General features: G+C 45.8%; 1 protein-coding gene across 3 annotated transcripts in view; it reads right to left on the bottom strand.

Moving 5' to 3' along the window:
- HAUS6 (HAUS augmin like complex subunit 6) overlaps nt 1-16015 on the bottom strand; it is a 407393-nt gene that overhangs the window by 54140 nt on the left and 337238 nt on the right. For all 3 annotated transcript variants that reach the window (XM_086961463.1, XM_086961465.1, XM_086961464.1), the window contains 2 exons: nt 12078-12213; nt 11190-11911 (listed from right to left, as the gene is read on the bottom strand). In XM_086961463.1, the coding sequence (XP_086817589.1) occupies nt 11190-11911; nt 12078-12213 (858 nt within the window). The remainder of the gene's footprint in view (nt 1-11189; nt 11912-12077; nt 12214-16015) is intronic.

Raw genomic sequence — 16015 nt, 5'->3', positions numbered from 1 at the left:
CCTCACAGTATTGCCTTAGTTATTAAAAGTATTCGCGTAAAATAAAACAATTTGCAGTTTTTAAAATTGGTGAGAGAACCTGGTAGAGGTGCTTGCGCAATTGGTCAGGCTTGCCACCAACAGCTCAGGGGGACACTGCCACTGCCCACCTTCGCCGTCCTCGAAAAGAGAAGGCTGCTCAGGAAGGCGAAGAAAGGCCGAAATAGCCGAAAGATAGCTTTTAAGGGTGCCCAGAAAAGAGCCCTGTTGGGCCAAAGAAAGTATGAAGAGGAGAACCTCATAAAGGGGATACACAGCCTTTGCTGCGCACCATGCCACAAATGCGTTCCATCTACAGGTGTACACTGATTTAGTAGAGGGACGCCTGGCTGCCTAGATGACATTACAGATTTCATGAGGAAGGTCGAAAGCGGTCAACTGTAGGCGCTCAATCTCCACCCATGGAGGTGGAGGCTGGACAGGGTCGGGTGGAGGACCATCCCCTGCTGCTGCGACAGAAGATCCTCCCGAAGAGGCAGTCTGATCGGAGAATCGATGGCCATGTTCAAGAGCTCGGGATACCAGACTCTTCATGCCCAGTCCGGAGCCACAACAAGGACTTGAGCCCAGTTGCGCTTGATCTTCAGTACGCTGGGCAGAATGGGTATAGGCAAAAAGGCATATAGGAGACCGCAATTCCCTTGCGACGAAAACCATCGCCGAGCGAGTGCCGCCTTGGAAATTACAACACTCAGAACTGCGGACATTGCGCGTTCTCTTCAGTGGCAAACAGATCTAACCAAGGCTCTCCCCACTGCTGAAAGAGACCTTGCACCACCTCAGAGTGAAGACGCCATTTGTGATCCATCATGCAACAGCGGCTGAGTTTGCCCGCCCCTGCATTCAGGGAACCTGCCAGGTGTTGAACCACCAGGTACATGGCCCGATGTTCCAGCCATGTCCAAAGACGAAGAGCCTCCTGACATAAGGTCCACAACCCCTCCTCGCCCTGTTTGTTGCAGTACCACAGGACGGTGGTGATGTCCGTAACTCCTGCACTACTCTTCCTTTGACAGAAGGAAGGAATGCCTTCATTGCAAGACTAATCGCCCAAAGCTCCAGAAGGTTAATGTGGAGCCCGGACTCTCCCGGAGGCCTCTGATCTCAGCCTCTCCCAAGTGGCCACCCCATCCCAGGAGTGATACGACTGAATTCTGATTGGGAAAGGGAGAGGGATCTGCCATTGACCCAATGCTGGTCCGATAGCCACCATTGCTATAGATGTGCAGTGCCCTCCGAGATCTGGACGCAATCAGAAAGATTCCCTATATGCTGCGCCCACCGGAACTTCAGGTCCCACTGCAGAGACCCCAAATGCCACTTGGCAAGATCCACCAACAGGATGCAGGAGGTCATGAGGCCCAGCAGCCTCAGGGTCAGTTTCACCGAAATCCAGGATAGAGGTTGAAACATGAGTATCACAGCGCGAAATATCCCGGACTCACTGCTCGGGAGGATAGGCCCGAAACTGCGCTGCGTCCAGAACCGCTCCGGTGAAAAGGAGCTTTTGAGAGGGAATCCAGTTTGATTCCGGCATGTTGATAGTAAACCCCAGCGAATGCAGGTCCGCCGTAGTCTGGAGGTGGGAGATAACAGTATCGGGCGAGCCCGCTTCAACAGCCAGTCGGCGAAATAGGGGAAGGCTGGAACCCCTGATCTGCGCAGATGAGCTGCGATCAAGACCATCACTTTCATGAACACCCAAGGGGAGCTGGTAAGGCCAAAGAAGAGCACTGAACTGAAAATGCTCGTGGCCTACTGTGAACCGCAGATAGCGCCCGTGAGCAGGCAAGACGGGGATGTGAAAATAAGCGTCCTGCAAGTGTAATGCTACCATCTAGTCTCCAGGGTCGAGGGTAGAAAGGACCTGAGCCAATGTCAACATTTTGAACTTCTCCTTCCAGAGGAAGCGGTTGACGTTTCTGAGATCCAAGATAGGACGCAGGCCTTTGTCCTTCTTGGGTACTAGTAAGTATTGGGAATAACAACCACGACGGGTACAGATACTCGCTTAATAGCTCCCTTGGCCAAGAGAACCGTAACTTCCTGACGGGGAAGGGCCAAGTGATCCTCTTACATGCGATGGAGTGTTGGTGGCATGGAGGGAGGGGTAGTCTCAAAGGGGAGGAATTAGCTCCTCAGACTATCTGCAAAACCCATTTGTCGGACGTGATGTTGTGCCAGTGGGGGAGGTGATGGTGGATCCTGCCACTCACTGGCAACTGGTGGCCCTGGAAAAGTCGACTTGGAAGGTTGGGAGGAAGCTGCAGGGGTAGACTGACCCACCCTCTGGCCCCCCCCGACCCACGACACTGAGCGCTACCTTCCCGGCCACGCAAAGATTGGGTGGCTTGTGCAGCCCTGTGGCTCTGGGTAGAACGTGCTGGGGCACCCCTTCAGTGGCCAAAGGCAGACTGCATGGGGCAAGAAGTTCCTGCAAGGCCCAAGGACCTGGCCATAGCAGTAGAGTCCTTGAAGTGCTCAAGCGCGTTGTCCGCCTTGTCACCAAACAGGCGACCGCCATCAAAGGGCATGTCTAAAAGGGTAGATTGGAAATCCCCAGAGAAGTCAGAGGATCTCAGCCAGGGGTAGTACCTCAGGACTACCGACGTGGAAATAGTCCTACCCAGCGAGTCAGCGGTATCCAGCCCACAACGGAAGGTGAACTTCGCAGCGTCTCGACCTTCCGCAACAGCGCGGGTGAGAACGGTCCAGGCCTCCTCTGGGCACTGTGGCAGCAGTTGCGCAACCATGTCCCACACCAAATGTGTGCAACGGCCCAAGAGACTTGCAGTGTTCGTCGACCACAGTCCTAAGCTGGCGGAAGAAAACATCTTCCCAAGATGGTCCAACTTCTTGGATTCCCTATCTTGAGGAGCTGTAGGGAAAGTGCTTCCGTTTGAGGATGAGCCTTGGACCACCAGAGGAATCGGCGCCAGGTATGGTACAGTGTGGTCGACCGCTACTGATCCAGATCCAGGCCTGAATCCTTGGGGGCCCTGTGGCGCCGAGGCCGGAGCCACCAGCATTAAAGGCCTAGACCCCCAGCCGAGTCTGCGGCCCCCGAAGGTGCATTGACTTTTCATCCCATAGGATAAAATTACACCCTCCAGAAACTGCACTGTCGACTTTTTACCAGTATGCATCTGTTCTTGGCATGTAGGGCTGCTGACATTCATATCTGTGCATAGATCGCCGCCTAGTGTTGGGTCCGGATGATTGCATAATGTTGTCCTGGAAGAGTCTTCGAAGTATCACGAGATAGGTGGCTCCTCCCTGGGACTACAGTGCGCATGGGCATCCTCTCCATCCTCAGATTGTTTTTCGCCATTGTGGCAGAGATGGAGTATAGTAAAGTAGGAGATGTCCATGCAAGAAAGAATGAATGCTACAGCTGCGACAGGCACTGGGGAGGAGGGTGGGCAATATGAATGTCAGCAGCCCTACATGCCAAGAACAAATGCATACTGGTAAGTAGCATATTCCGTTCGAGGCATGTGGGCTGCTGAATTCATATCTGTGCATAGAATGTATAGCAGTCTCTCCCTTAGCGGAGGCTACCTGTGCCAGCTGCAGCAGTTTGAAAAAGAGTTTTTAGAACAGCCTGTCTTACAGCAGCTTGCTGTTTGGAATGTACATCTACACAGTAGTGTTTTGTGAAGGTATGTATGGTAGACCATGTGGCTGCTCTACATATTTCCTCTAGAGGAATCTTTCCTAGGAAAGCCATAGATGCCCCTAGTTTGCGTGTAGAATGCGCTCTTGGGGGAACTGATAAGGAGCGTTTTGCTTTTTGATAACATATTTGAATGCACTTAACGATCCATCTGGCTAACCCAGATTTTGAAATTGGGTTGCCTTTGTGTTGTGGTGAAAAGGCAACAAACAATTGTTTAGTTTTCCTAAAATCCTTAGTTCTGTCAATGTAGTAAAGAAGAGCTCTTTTGACATCTAGTGTATCTAGTGCTCTTTCAGGTACTGACATTGCATTTGGAAAATACACTGGCAGTTCTATTGTCTGATTGATATGAAAGTGGGATACCACCTTTGGCATGAATTTAGGGTTGGTTCTAAGCACCACCCTATTTGCATGTATTTGGATAAATGGCTCTTGAATAGTTAGGGCTTGCAGCTCGCTAACATTAAGCGAAGTAATCGCTACCAGAAAAGCCACCTTTCATGTTAGAAATTGTAATTCACATGAATGTAACGGCTCAAATAGTGGTCCCATCAGTCTGGTTAAAACAATGTTTAGGTTCCAGACTGGTAAAGGTGAGTGTTTTGGAGGAATGATTCATTTGAGTTCCTCCATGAATGCTTTAATTGCTGGCACTCGAAACAGCGAAAGATGCTGTCTGTTTTGAAGATAAGCTGCTATGGCAGCTAAGTGTATTCGTATAGATAAAGCTAAATTGCAACGATGTAAGTGCAAAAGATAGCAAATGATGTTTTGTGTTGAAGCATCTAATGGGTTTATGTTATTATTACAATAAATGACAAAACGCTTCTACTTTGAAGCGTAACATGCTCTGGTAGCAGGTTTTCTTGCCTCTTTGATAATATTCATGCAGTCTGGAGGTAAGTTTAGGTACCCAAACTCTAGGACTTCAGGAGCCAGATTGCAAGGTTCAGCTGTTGCGGATCTGGGTGCTGTATGTCTCCATGGCTCTGCGTTAGAAGAGCGGGTGTTAGATGCAGTCTTTGATGAGGCACCACGGAGAGTTCTAGAAATGTTGTGTACCACGGTTGCCTCGCCCATGTTGGAGCAACTAGGATTAGGGTCATTGGATGCTGGCGTAGTTTGCGCGCCCCCAGCGGTATTAGTGGTGCTGGGGGAAAAGCGTATGCAAATCTGCCTGAGCAGTTCATCCATATCACAATGCCCTGCGACTGCGTATGTGGGAACCTGGCGGCAAAGTACTGGCATTTTGCGTTTTCCTTTATGGCGAACAGGTCTATGTCTGGTTGTGCCCACTGTTGGAAGTATGGTTGTAGCACTTTGGGATGAATCTCCCACTCATGCATATGTTGGCTGTGTCTGCTGAGCAGATCCGCTATTTGATTGTCCTTGCCTGGGAGGTGTTCCGCCATGAGAAAAATGTTTCTTTGAATGGCCCACTTCCACATGCTTTGAGCTAGGTGTGATAGTTGTGGAGAGTGTGTTCCTCCCTGCTTCTGTGTGTAATACATTGCTGTCATGTTGTCCGTCCGGATCAACACAGTCTTGTTGCACAAATGTATTTTGAATGCTTTCAGTGCCAGAAAAACTGCCATCAGTTCTAGTAAGTTGACGTGCATTTTCTTTTGTTGTGTTGTCCATAGGCCTTGCACTGTGTACTGAAGGACATGGGCTCCCCATCCTAACAGGGATGCGTCCGCCGTCATGACTATCTGTGGTACAGGCTCTTGGAACAGTCGACCTTTGCAAAGGTTTTGTGGATTCCACCAATGCAGAGTGTTGTATGCACGACTGGTTACCAACACTAGGTCTTTCAATTGTCCTAGCCTGGTTCCACTGTTGTGCTAGGCACTGTTGTAGCGGACGCATGTGTAGTCGTGCATGAGGGACTATGAATATGCACGAAACCATCATGCCTATGAGTTGCATAAACACTCGGGCAGAGAGCGAGTGTTGTGGCATGAACTTTTGGATGAGCAGTTGCATACTGTTGATCCTTGCTGTGCTTGGGTATGCGTTTGGTGGTAGAGTATCTACTGTTGCTCCCAGGGACTGTTGTACATGGGACGGCTGTAGGTGAGATTTTGGGTAGTTCAGCGAGAAGCCTAGACTGTGTAGGAGATGAATGGTGCGAGACATGTGGCTGGCACATTGCTGGGCTGACTTTGCTTGTATTAGCCAGTCGTCCAGGTACGGGTAGACATGAATTTGCTGTCTTCCTAGATGTCCTGATACTGTCGCTAGGCATTTTGTGAACACCCGTGGGGCTGTTGTCACACCAAAAGGAAGGACTTTGAATTGGTAGTGTTGACCTTGTATTGTGAATCTGAGATACTTCCTGTGAGCCGGGTGTATCGGTATATGGAAGTATGCATCTTTGAGGTCTTAAGTTGCGAGGTAGTCTCCTTGCTGCAGCAGTGGTAAGACTTGTTGTAGAGTGAGCATATGGAAATGCTCTGATAGAATGTATTGATTTAGGGGCCTGAGGTACAGTATTGGTCTGAGAGACCAGACTTTTTTGGGGATTAGGAAGTATAGAGAGTATACCCCGTACCATGATGTTGTATTGGTACTGTTCTATGGCTTCTTTTTGCAGCATACTGATAACCTCTTGCTGCAATAGGTTGAGATGTTCTGTGGACATAGAACGGTGTATGGGTGGTATGTTGGGCGGTGTGGAGATGAGCTCTAGGCAATAGCCATTTTGGATAATTTGTATTACCCACCTGTCCGTGGTGATGTTTTGCCAGGCAGGTAGGAACTGCTGTAGTCGTCCCCCTACCGGTGTTGTATGGTCTGGGGGAAGCGACAAGAAGTCACTGCTTGGTGTTGGTAGAGGATCTGGTGGTATTACCTCCTCACGCTCTGCCCTTGTTGCTATTGCCTCGGTAACCACCTCTATTATTGTTTTTGTTGTAGGTGGTTTGCGTGTTCCCCTTGTAGTTTGAGCTGTGCTGTGACAAGGTACCTCTTGCAGCTCCTCTGCAATTGGAGTGACGAAAGGAGCCCCTATGTTGTTGGGACTGCAAGGCTCCCATCGACTTAGCAGTCTCAGTGTCGTCCTTCATTTTGTCCAGAATGTTGTAGACAGCTGGACCAAACAAGAAATCTGGATTTACTGGCTGATTTAATATAGTGGATTGAACTTCATTTTTGAAACCTGAGATGCGAAGCCACGCATGTCTTCTGAGCAGAACACTGGTGTTAATTGACCTGGCAGCTGTGTCTGCAACTTCTAAGGCCCATTTAATGGAGGCATTAGTTATTAACTTTCCCTCCTGTACTATTTCCTCAGCCTGTTTCTTGTAAGGTTCTGGTAAATGCTGGAGGTGTGTCTCTAAGGTGTCATAGTGTGTCCTGTTGTACCTAGCTAGCAGGGCTTGCGTATTGCAATACGCCATGTGTTTGCTGCTTGGGTAGCTACCCTTTTGCCTGAAGCCTCAAGAATGTTCGACTCTTTGTCTGGAGGAGCAGCTTCTCCTGTTTGAGAGTTTGCACGTTTACGTGCATTGGATACAACCAATGAATCTAGAGGCAGTTACCCCTTAATATTTGTGGGGTCTAATGGTGCTGGCCTGTATTTCCTCTCTATTCTAGGGTTAATTACCCTTGCCCTAGTTGTTTCCTTAAATATGTCTCCCGCATGTTTAAGTACCCCTTTTAACATAGGTAATGTTTTTACAGACCTTTCTGATGTAGCAAAAGTGTCAAAAAGGAAATCCTCCTCAATGGGGTCTGCATGCATCTCTACATTGTGATGGAGGGCTGCTCTATCTATTAGTGCATTAAATGCAGCCGTATCCTCTGTAGGGGAAGGCTTAGCAGGGTATGCAGGTGTATCTGGAATGGGTGTAGAGCTATACGGATCCACTGATTCCACCCATGGTTGTGGCTGGGTGTCTGGGTCAGAGTCTACTGGGTAAATGTAATCCTCATTATTTTCATCAATCACCTCTTCCTCTGAGTGTGGGGGTGAATATGTGTATGGGTTAGGCATAGCTGGATGGATAGGCTCAAATAGAATAGGGGAAGTAGCACGTATCGAGATCTTGGCTAAGGCCTTCCGGCGATGCCGCGACCTGAGCCTTTGGAACCGACGTAATGTTTTTATGGGGCGGTGTACTCCCGGTTCGCCCCGCTTCGTCACTGGAGTCTTCCTCGACAGCTCCAATCCCTTGATAGTCGTCTCCTACCTCAACGATGTCTTCTTCGCCATCGACGTAGTAATTGGATTCTTACTCGGAGTCTTGATGGGACTGTACCTCCGATTCTTCGGCTTCGACAAGTTCTTCCTCCTCGTCAGATATTTTCTGGCTCCAGCGCCGATTGCTGCATTATTAACCTAGCGGCCCTTCAATTCCAGATAGTCTTTTTGGATCGAAACTGGGCACAGGCTAGGCGGCAGTCTTCGTTATGATCTGGGGATAGACATCTGTTACATACAGGGTGTTTGTCTGTATGTGGGAATTTAGCGTTAAATTGAGGGCATCTTTTGAAAGGAGTCCGTTCCATCGACGACCGGTCCACGTGGCGTCGAGAAGACTCTGCGGCCCGATTCGACGTCCGGAGCTGGATAACTCTAAATAAAGTTTCTCTACACCGATCGAAACAATACTGACTAACTCTAAGGCCTTTTGGCCTTTTAGAATATTTTTTCGATTCCGAACTTCGAGTAAAGGAAACTACACCCGATCCCAATGGAGGAAAAAAACAATCTGAGGATGGAGAGGATGCCCATGCGCACTGTAGTCCGAGGGAGGACCCACCTATCTCGTGATACTACGAAGACTCTTCCAGGACAATAATATGCAATCATCCGGACCCAACAATAGGCGGCGATCTATGCACAGATATGAATTCAGCAGCCCACATGCCTCGAACATAAAGATACTTGCTGTTTTTATAAATTGGTGTAGATATCCTTCTTGAGTTGTGTGTCAAAGTTATTGACCATTGTGTGCATTTTCAGTTGTCTTGCAATCCTCTATGGTAAGCCTAAGGCTGCCTGACCACACTACCCACATTGGGACTGCCATAGCAAGCCCCCTGTCGACTCAAAGGGACTCCTGGACACTCTTCAAGATGTATTTTATTTTGATATAGCATATAAAGAGCCAGCTTCCTACAGTGGATACAAGGGCTTCTATGGGGACACAAATCAATTAAGAAATGTGTACAATTCACAAACAAGGGGGGGATGGGAACGGCTCTAGTAGTGGGCATCTCGGCTTCAAGTTATTAATAATTGGCTATTTGTAGGTCAGGAAGACACTGCCTTCTGTCTTGAAGTGTCCCTGCTTGGCAGCCAAAATAACAGGCAGATATATACGAGGCTCCTGTACCAAGCTCGCTCCCAGAGGTGATGCAAGTCTCATTCCTATGCTGGCAACCGCCCTTCGGTGGACCGGATGGGATCGTAGTAAACCCCCCACAGCATGGCACATGGCTTCAGTAAGCTACTTAACTACAAGGCCTTATCAAATGGAACCTTATTGGCATTTCAAAGTAAAGAAATGTGGGGTCTGATTCACAGATGAAAAGCTTTGCAGAATTACAGGCAAATTCCACAAAGCCAAATTTTACAAATACATTTAACTACGGCATGCGGTGACAATCTACCAACAAATGGTAACCAACCGACTTTAATACAACCCCCTACATCCTAGAATCACCTTAAGCCCGTTAAGTCAGGAAGCTATTTTGCCAATTTAGAAATCCCTCATACTAAATGCCCCAGTCCCCCTGGTGCCTCTCAGGGAGCAGTGGGAAGACTGCAAAGGACCCCTTCGACAAGAGCAATTGGCAGGATGCGAAAATGCATTCAAGAGAGCTGCTCATCTCCTCCCTCCTTTGCTTCAGAGAGCTGAAATACCTACACATGGCTTAAACTAACCCTCCCGCCCCCCCACACACACCTTGTAATGATGGAATTGCGCACAAGGGACTCTTGTTCAAGATGTTTGAATGAAGACTGTGGCTTCTTCCACATGGTGTTGGACTGCTCCATTATCTCATGATACTGGGCAAAAGAAATTCCACACCAAGATAGTCTGACTGCTCTCCATGCATTGCCCCACTGGGCATGCTGGATGATGTGGGTGGTTGGGGGAGGGGACATATAGGTGGGTGTTAGGGTCACCAGGGCAAGGCAGAACACTGCTAAGATTTGGAAATCCACCCAAGCCCAGTCACAAACTGCATGAGGAGCCGCAATGAACTGGTGCGCCAAACTGGAGGAGCCAGTACGATGGTGGGCCTACCACAATTTACTGGTACCTTAGGGAATGGGGGCATGATCCCAGTCGCGCCCTCCTTCAAATGTTTTTAAACACTCACCATGGCTAACTGGCTAATGTATGTGATGTACATGTTTTACTGCACTCTTTTCTCTGTTGTAAGATAATCAGTCAAATTTGATTCTTTGAAGAAGAAAAAAAGCTAGTAATGGAACAGTGTACTGTGGGTGGAGATTTTTCACAAAAAAACGCAAGATGAAGCAGACTATTATTTTCCTGGGCAAGACAGTATTGTACGAAATTATTGTATTGCCCACAATTTTGTTTGTCCAGAATTACTCTTGAAATTCCTTCTCAGTTTTGTGACCAGATCAGATAAAATACCATTACCTTTCTTTGGGCAAGTAGGACTAAACGGTTGCCTTCAGATAAATGCGCTCAACTCTATTAGAGGGATACTAGGAATGGCAGGCATGAGTCTGCATTACTGGTTAACCCAATTGATTGTACTACACAACTGGTTATGTGGAGCTCGGAAGGACTCAGTATTGCGTAATGAACCAAATCTAATTGAGGAATGAAACTCCTTTGTGGTCCACTGATCCCTAGAACTTGTCTCCCAATAGCACAGGTTGCAATAAGTTGCAGGAGAAATACGTTACTCTGGATGGGATAGAAATATGTTGGTACTATCACAGTGGAATAAATGTCAACCAACACTATGACAATGGTGTTAAATACAACTTTCCATTTTGTTTGTTGGTGGAAAATTAATTTAAAAAATAAGTGCCAGTACCACTGAACAATGCAATTTCAGTGATTTCCTGATTCTCAAAATCATACGCAGGAACAAACCACAATGATCAGCATAAAAGCATAAGCAATACAAGTGGAAAAAACATTTCTGTTATATAGCAACTCAGACAAGAAATGAAACAAGTTAAGCAACACCATACCTTATGGTAATGCTTCACAAGCAGACTCATAATGATGGAGAATGCTCAAACACTTGGCTAAGTTAATGTGAAACTCTAAAAATCTGGTTTTCGACTACCCACATGATGGATACTACCAAATCAGTTGGGTACCGGAGTAAGATAGAATTTAAACACCATACTTACCGGTTTAGAAAAAGAAACTATTATGAAAAATAACTTGGATAAACTACATTACAGAGATAGCCAAGTTTGAGTTATTGGCTTTCCAGTTAATAAACAAGTGACAAAAATACTAACCTTGCAGATCTAGCATAGGCAGGTCTTCATGTTCAATTGAAGTAAAGGACTCATCAAATGTTAAAATGTTAGAGAGCGGAGGAAATGTGCGTTTTCTTTCACTCAGTGATCTCGTCGGAGTTCTTTCTAAGTAATCCAAGTCCAATGTGAGCTTGCTTTCTACAGGACTGAATGTTTCCCTTTTAAGCATACCCTGAAGTGAAGCGCAAGATACGGATCTCCGCTTCATACATTTTCTGTCAGGTGATTGGTACAAGTCTTCCACTTCAAGTGAAGATTTTCTCATGTTCCTTTTCAGTTCCTCCAACCTATTGCGAATCGCCTGTATCTCCATTTTGTCTGGTCGGCCCACCTTATTTGTAAGTGCTATGTTGTCCATATGGTAATCATCTCTGTTGTGGTTATTTCCTTTTTCTCCTGTCTTTTCAATCTCTAAACTTTTAAAGGTGTTAAGACTCATGTGTGCATGTTCTTCCTGGGAAGACTTCTGAATAATGCCAAACTCTATAACTTCCCTGCTGTCGGAACCATCACAGATTCCCATCCACTGAGAAGAATCCCATGACAAAGTTGAACTTTTGGAGTTATACACTTGGCTGAATGAAGATCGAAGTTGGTCCTTGCCAGCTATCTGAGCTTCCGCAACATCTTCCAAGAATCTTGGCTGGACTTGGTGGTCTTGAAGCAACACACTATGTTCCACTGTTTTATTTTCATTAAGACTGTGGGTTGAAAAATAAATGGTTTTATCAGTCGTATTGCCATTCCAAACACTCCACAACCATCAACTTGTGCAGCTACAGATAACACACATTGTCCAGATTTAACAGGACAAATGAGAACCAGATAACACAAACAACAACAAAAAAACAGGTCATGCTCTACTACCTTTGTTTGGTATGTAAGGAAGCAAGTTTGTCAGAAGATTCTTTTGGAACCACCTCTAACTGTAAAGGTTGTTTCTGCAGATCTGAAAGGTCTTCACACTGTGTAGCTTCTCGCCATGAGTTTCTAATATCTGAAACTAAGATTAGCATGTAAGTGATTTAAAAAAACAGGTATTCAGTAAGTTTGATAAACCAATGTATAATTAAGTTCTATATTATAAGGCATCCTTCATTTCCATTGCCAAACATTTGTAAATAAGAAATAGACTGCTAATCTGCACTGATTCAGTGATCTTGACCATTAAAATTGTAGGAAACGCCTTCAAGTACAGTACCAGAAGGCCCCAAAATTATACTTTCAATTTTGGATGCTTAAGTAAAGTTTTCCCATAACAAATTATATTTTTCTTGAGGAACACAAGACAAGTAGAGGTTAGGAGCACTGTTCAAAGGAATTTAATGCAATACGGCTACTAAAGAACAACAATGACACTTTAAGGAAAATTAGAACCTTATCCAGAGATGGAAAATCACCTGAACAAGCAACAGAAACACAATAGTTATGCCAAAGCCATAATAACAATAATAGGTAACAAACAAAATGGAGTTGGCAAATGTTTTGATTGAAACAATTGGTCTACAGGAAAAATGTTTTTTCTAAATTGACAATCTACACAATGTACACCCCCTCATAGATTTCACAGATCTAGGTTTTCTACAGAAGGTGTTTGGAACGTAATGTTTTGTGGGAGGAGATCAGCCTGTCTCACTATTCAGACTTTAACAGAACTTTTTCATCAATGACATAGCATAAACTGTTGAATGAATTGCTTAACTTGGATCAGACAATAGTACTTGAGCCAATATTTCTTTTGGCTTTCTGAATCCAAATCTGTCATTTGAATGCTACAAATGCTCAGATTGACTGGCTACACAAATTTCGCTTTGAGAGTTCCCGCGCCTGGCTTGAAAGCAGTGAATAACAACACTGCTTAAAATGAAGTTTGCTACCCACTCTCCTGCTATCTAGAGTTAGGCTCTGAATATTACATGGTTGTTCTTCGAAGTCTTGCTGTCTTTCAGTTTTAAGAACAACATGACTGATTCATGATCCCCACCCTGACACCTATCACCAGTATACATATCCTAGTTTACATTATTCAAATAGGGAAGATTGAGAAGTCCAGCTAAGTAACACTAGTTAACACAATTATTTCTTACTAAATCCAGCATTTTTTTTTTGCAATGGGGAGGCAGGTAGGGCACCTGTGGACAGGTAAGCTGAATTTTCAGTCTGCAGTATGTGCGGTTGTAGATCTCAAGCTGTGCCCAGACTACAAAAAATAGTATTCCTCCTTTATGAGGGCAGCTTTCAGAAAGTAGCAAAAGCAGAATTGAAAAGCTTTTAAAAGGTTGTTTATCCATTAACATCAACACTATGGTTTTGTAAATATGGAGTAGAAACATACACTGCTGGTTGGGGATGTCTGCCAATAAGGTATTCTACAAAAAGGCAGTGGAAGCTTCCTCCGTACGAGAGGAGGATGCCCTGAAATATGCATCTTTCTTGGACCTGACCCTCTCTGCAGGGTAGCGCCCCCCCCGCCAAAAGAAAACTTTTGCCTTTTTCCATCCCACTTTTTACTAAATTTGTTGTTGTTGGCCATAGGATTTTCTGCAGTTTAGCGCTGTTAATAGTGATAAGCATGCTTTTGCTCACTCCTCTAAAGATAGTCTGATTGGAATGCACCTATGTGACATGCTTAATTTCCTTATAAATACCTTGTAGAGTGGTATACCATGTACCCAGGGACTGTAAATTAAATGCTTCCTCTGGGTCTGCAGCACTTAGTGCCACTCACTTAAGTAGCACCTTGAAACATGTCCCAGGCCTGCCACTGCACCCTGAATGCAGCTTAAAACTGCCAAGTCGACATGGCATTAACACCACCCCAGCCAATCCTTATCCTCCCCTTTTATTACACATATGCCAGTCCTACAGTAGACCCTAGGTAGGCCATAGGGCAGGTTGCTGTGTAATTAAAAGGTTAGACACATACTTTTCAGATGCAATGCTCTATTAGTGAAATACTCCAAAATTAGTTTTTCACTACAGTGAGGCCTAAACCACCAATAGGATAACATTGGGGATTGCTAATTACAGTTAATAAGCTGCAATGGGCAATTAGGAGCAGGTAGATATATTATGTTTGGTGTCTTTGGAACTGTAGTGAAATACCCTATTCAATGGTAAAGTGAGGTTTTTTTATTACAATTTTAAAAATTCCACTTAGACAGTTGCCATTTTTCTGCCCTTAGCCTTTTTGCGCCTGTAGCCTGGCTAGGGCCACATGACTGGGTTCAACTGACAGACTTTGTGAATTCTGCCCCAACAGTCACAGAGGGATTAGGGGTGCCTGAATAGGCCACCTGCAGGCAAGAAGGGGGCCAGAGCTGAGCACATTCCCACACGCAACTAAATAGCCAGATCTCTGCCTTCACATGAAGGGCCTAACAACCTCTCATTGTCACTGCAGCCAGCTTGGAGTCAGGCAATTCCATGCTCTTCAAAGCCACTGTCAAGAAGCTTCTCCCACCTCCGCGGAGGAGGGCTCCAGTGTATAAAAAGGGGACCCCAGACACAGACTCTTCATTACACTTCTGGACGTAATGATAATCTGCAGGAAAAAGGACTGCTGTGCTGCTGGAAGAACTGCCACACTGCTGTTGTGAAGTACTGCAGCTCTCCTGGATTGCTGCCCTGTTGTCCTGCTACCTCTACCTGGGTACAACGACTGGGTCTTTAACTGCCCCAGGACCTCCAGAGTGACTCACAAGGGGTAGGTTGCTGGCCTCCTGTTCAGAGCCACATGGACACAGAAGGCTCCCACCATCTTTAACCTGCACCTGGACCCAGCCTGAGTCCTAGAGATTTTGCCATCAGGGTACCACAACTAAGGGTCCAGGATTTGTGAGAGTCCTCCCAACAATCCTGGAAAGCTTGGTTGTGGTGCTTAAGGTGCCCAGATGACCAAACCTCAAAACGGAGGACTTTTAGGCCAAACAACTGCTCTGAGAACCAGGAGACCACCCGGACCAACCTGCTCGCCCAGCCACCCAAGATGCCTCGCCGGTCAGACTGATTTTGCTGCTTCTCCCTCTTTTTTCTCTGCTGCAGCAAATCCTTTCACCAGTCCTTTGCCAAAGGGATATTCAACCTCGTGGAACTGTCTTTGGCTATAGCCCTCTGCCTCGTCCCGCTAGAGAATTGATTTTCATTTAGTAACAAAGTCAGAATGTAGACATTTTCACAGCAGCTTCAAACCAACGCTATCCGGTGACAACGCTCCCTACTCAGACACCTGCTGCAGCCTTCCCCCCCTTGAACTTTACTTTCTCAGGCCATTTTTTCCAAGAATTTTTAATGGCAAAAGTTAAGTGCTGACCGGGCCCAATCCACTTTTTGTATCTGAACTGCGCCCCATCACGGTCTTTTGTCTTTAACCCGGTCCCGCATGACTAGATGTACCAGGTTGGCGCTTTGCTCTATTAGGTACTAGTTTTTACTAAAAACATAAAACATTCTTAACTCCAGTTCCACTGATTGGATCTTTGTTGTTTTGGTGTCAAATAGTTTATTAAGATTTACACTATTGTTCTTAAATTAGTTAGGGATTTTTCTTGTGTCGCGTTTTCACATTACAGTTTGTATGCTGCATAAATACTCTACAATTTGACTCTAAGTTAAGCCTGACTGCTTTTTGGGATAAGCTACCAAGGGTTAAGCACAGGTTAATTAGTGACTTTGTGGATTGTGGCTGTTGCTTGAGCAGGGCTCATAGCTAGTCAACAAACAACCCAGATTCTCACAATCTTGTTTTAGCATAATACACTTGAAAGCATTTAGCAACCCATCTTGCACTAAGCGTTTCCTACTGT

Source organism: Lissotriton vulgaris, chromosome 3_1 (genome assembly GCF_964263255.1).
Source record: "Lissotriton vulgaris chromosome 3_1, aLisVul1.2, whole genome shotgun sequence".
NCBI classification, from domain to species: domain Eukaryota; kingdom Metazoa; phylum Chordata; class Amphibia; order Caudata; family Salamandridae; genus Lissotriton; species Lissotriton vulgaris.
The sequence above is the reverse complement of the archived record's forward strand: the minus strand, read 5'-3'. Positions and strand labels throughout refer to the sequence as shown.